The sequence below is a fragment of the Colossoma macropomum genome, unplaced genomic scaffold, assembly GCF_904425465.1.
Source record: "Colossoma macropomum unplaced genomic scaffold, Colossoma_macropomum, whole genome shotgun sequence".
NCBI lineage: Eukaryota > Metazoa > Chordata > Actinopteri > Characiformes > Serrasalmidae > Colossoma > Colossoma macropomum.
In genome coordinates, this window is record NW_023494787.1 from 2069516 (window position 1) to 2077927 (window position 8412).

General features: G+C 43.6%; 1 protein-coding gene across 1 annotated transcript; it reads right to left on the reverse strand.

Annotated features, from left to right (window-relative positions):
- Positions 1–2135: 2135 nt before the first annotated feature.
- On the reverse strand, positions 2136–8003 carry si:dkeyp-113d7.1 (uncharacterized protein LOC407709 homolog). Its single transcript, XM_036565830.1, has 2 exons — positions 7864–8003; positions 2136–4238 (listed from the first exon to the last, which is right to left on the reverse strand). Exon 2 carries the CDS (start codon positions 4068–4070, stop codon positions 2571–2573), a length of 1500 nt encoding a protein of 499 aa, XP_036421723.1. The 5' UTR covers positions 4071–4238; positions 7864–8003; the 3' UTR covers positions 2136–2570.
- Positions 8004–8412: the final 409 nt, after the last annotated feature.

An 8412-nucleotide genomic window follows, 5' to 3' on the forward strand; every position in this document is an offset into this window, starting at 1 on the left:
AGGCTGTGAGTGACGGGGTGAGAATCTAAATGTATCAGTTTATTACTCTGTCCATCCTCATCTCTTTCGTTCCACCGTCACCCTACAGTTATATTTTCCAAGGAGGATTTTTTCCTGTTGGCTGTTTCTTCCTCCATCACCTCTGGTTCTCGTTCGCTAAATTATTTTTAAACACTTGGTTTGATGTGTTTCCTCCATTTTGCTCCTCTGAGTGGATTAAACTGAATAACAGAAATAACAGTTAATACAAAATGTATCTCGCATCGTTTATGGTAAGCTGTAAAATGCACCTGCGTTTAAGAACATTCTTATGAACCTCTCAGTGTTCGTCTTAAGAACCTTAGATTTAGACATTAGAAAAATAACCCTAGCCTTCCCAAGTTTTTCCCTAAAAACGCTTTCGTTAATCCGGCTCCTGGTTTCTCCCTCGTTCAGAGTTTTTCCTGCTGAGACTTTATAATTAATTATATTCCCACCAGAGAGAAATGGGAGCTACGGCTCGGGAACACTCGTATCTGCTACTCCATAACAATATCAGTTATCTCAATAATTCTACAGACAACAACCGTTTACATTCACACACACATTGTGTATACATTGTATATATATTTTTATATATATATATATATATTTGCTGTCGGAAGAAAACCTCACATCTCTATTTTTGACGTTTTTCAGTTTTTGACGTAATGTGAAAATGCCCGTTGTTCTTTACATTGTGTGTAAATGTCATGATGAATGGACCAAAAGAAACGGCCCAAAATTACTTGGAAAATATTCTGGTTCCATTGACTTACATTAAAAGTAAAGTAAGTTTTTTCCTTCTCCTGTAAAGTTACCATTTTTTGAGATACGAGGTTTTGCAGACATGCGTGTCAAACTGGGGGTGTTCCAGTTCAAAGGTCTGTGGAGATCATCGTTTACCCTCATCTGATGCTCTGAACTCAGTTCATGAAGGTCTTGTTAGCTGATGAGCTGAATCAGGTGTGTTTAATGAGGCAGTGAGCTGAAGTCTGCAGAGTTTCGACCCGCGAGGACTGGAGCCTGACACATCATACATATAAAACACTTCTGTCGGAACAAAACCTCATATCTGTTTTTATTATTTTTCAGCTTTTGACAATGTGAAAATGTCTGTCTGGCAAGACTGTGCAGCGGGCCTGAACTGTGTTACGAGGAATTGACGACTGATAAACACATCCCGGGATGTATTAACTTATCTTCACGTAACAGAAAGCAAGAAAACATCTTGGGTGTTCAAACATTTGCATACGACTGTATGTTCTGAAGGAGTGTGCACAGGCACTCGGTTAACCACTCCAGGTGGGAATATTTGGATACTGAAACCACAGAAAGTCAGGGGGAACATTTCGCTGCTGTCGGAAAAAACATTTTTGACGTTTTTCAGTTTTTGACATAATTTAAATATACCTGTTGTTCTTTACATTGTATGTAAATTTCATGATAATTGGACCAAAAGAAACGGCCAAAAATGACTTGGAAAATATTCTGGTTCCATTGACTTACATTAAAAGTAAAGTATGTTTTTTCCTTCTCCTGTAAAGTTACCATTTTGGAGATACGAGGTTTTGTTCCGAAAACAGCGGCGATACACAGGCCAACAATTCAGACATACACTGTTAAGGTTTAATGTGGATGTAAAGTGTGAGATTTCACTCACGTTTAAGTACACACTTTTTTCTCTTCTTCCCCGCTGCTAACCAAACTTTAACAGATATTAAAATATTAAAATAGTCAGAATGCACATTCATATCTTTTAGCATATAGTAAAAACAACAATAAACAGCCCTGTAGGCAATTTACTGCCACAATAGAGGACGTGTAGTTAAAGGTCTGTGCAGCGCTGCTATCACTAAACCTGCTTTTCACTGATTGTGTAATTTAATACTTTTGTCGGTCATTTTTCATCCCCAGCAATTCACAAAACAAAATGACACCCATGTGTAAAAGCATGTGGTGGGTAGTTTCATGACGGGTCAGGTGCTGTAACTGTACGCAAAACACCTCAAATCCTATAACAAATGAGCATACAGAGTAATTTAGTGTATTTCAAGAAAACCAGCTCTGATCATTTGGTAAATATCTGTAAAACGCCTGAAAAGAAAACCGCAGAACCGAAAACCACTTTTAAAACAAAGAAAACCGCAAAAGAAAAGGAACAGTGATTTTTTTTTTTTTTACATTAGTTTTTTTAATAATTCATTGAAGTACATGGTTTAGGAATTACATGTTATCAATAAATGTGTACACAGTGAGTATTTTCTGGAGGAAAGAAACTAGAATGGCACTCACTACAACACAGATCAGACGAGATACAAAGCGTTCTACGTAACTTCACTGATCCCCGAACATAAAGACACTTGCATAAGAGCAAATCAGTCACAAATGGACCCCAAAGAAAATATACTGCAAAAAGGACATAAGGTATGAAAACATAAGGAAACATATATATTTATATATATATACTGTAGATTTTATTTAAAAAAACAAAAAAAGAAAAAAATAACAAAAAAACAAAAAGAGTAATACTTTGAGAGGTTAAGAGGTGTTTAGCTACTATCGTTACTGCGGCTGCTGCCACTGCTGAGATCGGGCCGCTCTCGTTTATGGATCTGCTCGTGTGCTTTGAGGTGGCCCGACTGGCTGAAGCTCTTCCCGCACTGCTGGCACGCGAACGGCCGCTCGCCCGTGTGGATCTGCTGGTGTGCTTTTAGATGTCCCAAGCGGCCGAAGCTCTTGCCGCACTGCGTGCAGCCAAAAGGTCTTTCCCCAGTGTGAATCTTCTCGTGCGTTTTGAGGACCCCTGAATTGCTGAAGCTCTTGCCGCACTGCAAGCAAGCGAAGGGCTTCTCGCCCGTGTGGATTTGCTGGTGGTTGCGGAAACTCATCTCCTTGGTGAAGGTCTTGCCGCAGTGCGAGCAACAGAAGGGCCTCTCTCCAGTGTGGCTCAGCTGATGGGCTTTGAGTTCCTTGGACTGGCAGAAGCTCTTCCCGCACTCCGTGCAGGTGAAGGGTTTCTCGCCCGTGTGCAGCCTCTGGTGCGAGCGGAGGTCGTCGGCTTTGGTGAAACCTTTGGGGCAGTGGGCACAGGTGTAGGGTTTCTGCCCCGTGTGGATGAGCTGGTGCCTCTTGAGGTTGCCCGCCTGCCCGAAGCTCTTGCCGCACTGGGAGCAGGTGTAAGGCCTCTCTCCGGTGTGAATGCGCTGGTGTGTCTTCAGGTTGCCCAGAGTGCTAAAGTTCTTCCCGCACTGCGTGCAGGAGAACGGTTTCTCTCCCGTGAGGTTGCGAGGTTTGCGCTGATTCGTGCCGTGGGTTTTTGTGCTGGTTTGCGTCTGTGCGTTCGGGCCTTTGCCCACCTGAGCGGACTGCAGCTCGTACAGGTGGCCCGCGGGAAACTCGGAGTCCAGCTTGCCCATGCCGTCAATGATGGCGTCGGGGCGGAGCTTGTTCAGCTCGGTGCGCAGCTCTGCCATGTGGATGGACTCCAGGCCGTTCATCTCCGACTTCAGGTGGCTGGACATGAGGTTGGGCTCGTACTCGGGTTTGAGGCACCCCAGTTCCGTGGCATAGTAGCACTGCAGGTCGGCGTGCTGCTCCGACTTGATGTACTCCATGCTGTCAGAGACGTGGGTGATGTAGTCGAACACCAGGCTGGGTTCGTAATGCGACTTGTAGGAGTCCAGCTCCGTGCCGTGGAAGGAATGTAGGTCGCCGTGGTGTTCCGACTTGATGTAGTCCAGGCCGCTGATCTCCATCTTGATCTGCTCTGAGCCCAACTCAGCCGTGCTGAGCGGCTGGATCTCGGACAGGTCCACGGTGCGGATGGGGTCCAGGTCCGGCTCGCTCTTCACGCACGGCAGCATGGCCATGGGCTCGGCGATCTCGGAGGTCAGGGTGCTGAGGGTGGGCGTGCTGCACCCCGAAGACGACAGCATGGTGAGGGTCGGGGGGCTGCACTCCGGACGCAGCGGGTCAAGAGGCGGCGTGCCGCACTCGGACGCCAGAGCGTTTAGTCCTAAGGCGATGCACTCCGTCTCCAGCTCGGCCATGCTGGTGGGGTCGAGTCCACCCGCCGACGAAAGCTTCCGTTCTGAGCGGGATTAGCTAGCTTGCACCGTGCTGAAAGTCAGCCTCCCAACAGGAGCGCCGCTATAGTGCCAAGGGCTGCCGAGGCCGCTTCTTCCTTGGGTTAGGAGCAGCACTCTTCCCTGTGGCTCCTGGGTTTGGGGACAAAAGCAGAACTATGGGTTACTCATAAGAAGCAGTTAGAGGTGGACTATGTTTATTGTTATTGTGATAAACTACAACAAATTATGTCACAACATGCTTCCCTGATCATATCATGGACATCATCAGAAGATGGACAGCATAATAAGGCCTGTTCAACTGGATGTAGCGCAGCACTGAATAAACATCCCTGTATTCAAATACAGCCCCTTCAAGACGCATGGAAGACAAGCATCAGGACTCTTCTCTGTCCTGGAGCTCAGGTGGTGGAACCAACTTCCACTCGCTATCCGAACAGCAGAACCTCTTACGGTCTTCAAACACAAACTAAAGACCACCTCTTTGTACAGAACGTGAGCGAGCACTAATCTAAATACCTACTGAAATGCATTATATTGCACTAACACTGCGTTTAATTCTGTATCTTTCTTTCTGCACTCTTAAAAAAGATGGTTCTTCATTAGTAAGGAAAATGGTTCTATATAGAAGCATGAACACTTAAAGAACCATTTGCATGCTGATAAGGTTCTCTGCCTCATGAAATTGTTGTTCAGATTAATGGAGAATGTATATTGTTTTATACAGTACATTTTTGAAAAGTGTTCTTCTATTGCTACTATTCTGACATCATAACAATAGAAGAACCCTTTTTGGTGCTATATAGAACCCTTTGCAAAAAGGATCTACACAGAACCATCTATAGCACATGCTCTGTCAATCTGAAGAACTCTTTCACAATGCAAAGTTTTTTGAGTGTTCATGGTTATATATATATATATATATATATATATATATATATATATATATTTATATATATATATATATATATACATATATATATATATATATATATATAGAGAGAGAGAGAGAGAGAGAGAGTTTATATTTATCTTATTTTTCACTTTTAGCATTATATATATATTATCTATACAGTAACAACAAAACCTAGTTAAGTAATTAAGTTTAATTATTTGCTTATTAATTATTTTCTTGTTCTTCTTTTCTTGAGTGTCCTGCTCTCTCTTTGCTGCTGTAGCACTGAGAATTTCCCTGTAGTGGTACTAATAAAGGATTATCTTACCTTGTACAGAACCATTTCTTTGCTAAAGAACCTTTGAAGAACCATCTGTTTTAAGAGTGTGAGTATCAGCTCTGGCTTTTGTTTCTCAGCTCAGGGGTAGTGTGGACTCTTATTTGTCCTAGCTATGATACGAGAACACAGCACTCTTGCTGTAAATATGAATGTATTTCACAGTATTTGACAGTATTTATTAAATGTGGCATTACTGGTTCTTTCGTATCTGTTCCAGCATCTCAAAGCTCAGAAAAATTAAATGCATACCGCAAAGATGTCCTGAAGTGTTGTGGTGTTATACGGCAGGGCAATACGACAATATGCACTTACATCACGGTACGTTTATATGAGTATATCATGAATGTCGTCAGCACTTCCCAACTGCAGGTTTGACAACGCAGAGCACAATAATTCCTATTTAATTGGATTTAGTGTAGCACAGCACGTACAGTATCACACACAAATTATTAGATTCATAGTTTTTGAGAGTATTTTTTTAACATTAGTCCGTCTCAACGTATCAGCTTTCAGAAAAAGTAAATACTGTGATATATCATGTATAGAGAAGACTTCTTTAAGTGTTGTAATTGCCATGTCACACAGCTTTTTGATGTTATACCTTCATTATATCAATCTCTCCTATTTAAATCACCTTTTGTTGTTGATTTGTCACATTTTCAATAATCCTCTGAACACACCTCACTGCAAATACCCCTGCATTACAGTACGTTCTCTGAATGTCAACACAAGTGTCAAATTGCTGAACTAGAGCAACAAAGCTAAATGTGTGCACACATTTTTCTTGTTTTTCAACGTGTTTCGTAGGTGCCCAGCTACCTACATGGAAAACTGCACAACACACATCAATAAGACTATTCTGAGCCAAACATATGAACCATGCTGTTCAGGCACTCGATAAACTCTTAGAAAACATAGATTTTATCTGTTAAACACTCCAGCTATCAAAGCTAAACCCTCAGTGTGGTTTGGTGGGTGCATAGAGCAGCCTGGCATCATAATTAAAGGGGAATTCCACCAACTTTTCTAACTTTCTCTATAATTATGTGGTTAAGATGTAAACAGAGTCGCTCAGAGTGGTTTGGTGTGAAACGCTCCGTTCTAGAGTCAGAACTGTTCACAGTGGTGGTGATAGGAACCAGACGTCCACCTCTAAAAGCTCCCTCACAGAAAGTTACTACATGAAATGGTTATGAATTCACTGCCTGATGACTGAGACACTGTTTTAGGATAGTTTTGAAACAATTTCAGACTTTAAATCCATTCATGGTGGAGGGATACGTAACATGCAGGGCGCTGTGAGGCAAAACAGTCCCCAAAGAAAACTTATTTTTTCAGATTTTCCACTATTTTACCATCATTAATATTCCACATAAAGACTCTGAAGACTCACTGATCATTTTGGATAGTAAACAAAATGCCTATATTTGCATTTCTGACATTGCGACCCCCGGTTCCTATCACCACCACTGTTATGAAATCTTAATTCATAAGATTCTTTACAATTAACCACTTCACACCACAACAATCTGAATGACTTTGTTTACATCTCAAACACTGAATTATGGTGGGATTATTCATTAAAAAATCGCTGGAATTCCTCTTTAAGTGAAAGCAAGGCCAGATGTTGAGCTCACTATTAATATTAACGGTGTAACAGTGTAATTACGCATATTGTGGATAACCGAGCCTCACTAGTGCTCATTTCCAACCCGACAGGGTGTTATTTTGGAGAGATGTGCAGGAGAAATGGGCATTTTTTGAGTTTTATTTTGAGTATTCACACCTCCGCCGTGCATCACACATTCTGTCTTTCCTTTTTCCTCACAATAAACCGCCGTTAGCTCCGCGGCTAGCGGCGGCGCCGAGAGCCCCGGCTGCTGCGCCGTGCTGTGAGCGATGTGAGGGGATATAAATCGTCGTGTTTGTGTTTTAATACTCGTTTCTGGTGTTCTGGCGGTGGAAGCCACAGAAAGGCAGCGGGTCTCGGTGCTTTAGCCAGTGGCCATCTTGTTTATGGCTAACGTCGCTTAGCTTAGCTCCAGCTGCTAGGCTAACGGCAGCGGCAGCGGCGCTAGCCTGTTAGCATTAGCGCTGAGGTGAAGTTCGGCTCTGCGTTCCGCGCGCGCTGCAACTTCTATACGCCGACAGTTTATAATTCCGCAATTTTTAGCGGAGCGAAAGAATTGGGCTTCATATCTGAGAAGACGGAGAGATGTTCACTCATCAAGGGCCATTCACAACGAGGCTGAGGTCGGCTCCTTATTCGCCAGCTTCTTGTTCGAATTCACCCGTTCCACCTTAAATGGTGCAGCAGTTACACTCAGATGCCCGAGGCGCCACAACGTAACTGCTGCACCATTTAAGGTGGAACGGGTGAATTCGAACAAGAAGCTGGCGAATAGGAAGCCGACTTTCACGTCCCTACATGCACAGATGCGAACCTGGCACGAACAAAAAGATGCAAATGAGCCCGATTGTGATGTAGATGCGGCAGAAACGCGGCTCCGTTAGTTTCTTACCTGCTTTCTCTCCGGTTCATGTTGTTTTTCTGTTCTGGCCCTCCGTTCGCCTGCAATCTGGAGCGCCACGTCCTCCTCCTCCAGCAGCAGACTCTCCCTCCTTCTTCTTCTTCTTCACTCTCTCTCTCTCTGTCCCTCTCTCTCTCTCTCTCTCTCTCTCTACGCTGCTGCTGCTGCTGCTGCTGCACGCGCTGCTTCCGTCGTGAAAATATAACCTACTTCCGACTGAAAAATGTAGGTTTCTGGGTTCCGTCGAGGACCTGGCGAGAAGAAAGCGCGGCCTGAATATCTAGAATGAGCATTTTAGACCCGGTGTAGACCTCCTGGTTCTGCAGCGGTGGGCCACGTGCTGCCAAAGCATGCAAATAGAGAATGCAGATGTTGTGCTAAAGCATGCAGATGTTCTGCTGAAGCACGCAGATGATGTTCTGGTTTTGTTCCATTGAAGAACACAGATGTTCAGCTAAAGCTTTTCTGCTGAAAAATGCACGTTCTGCGAAAGAACCAGGATGTTGCAGATGTTCAGCTAAAGCATGGAGGTGTTCTGCT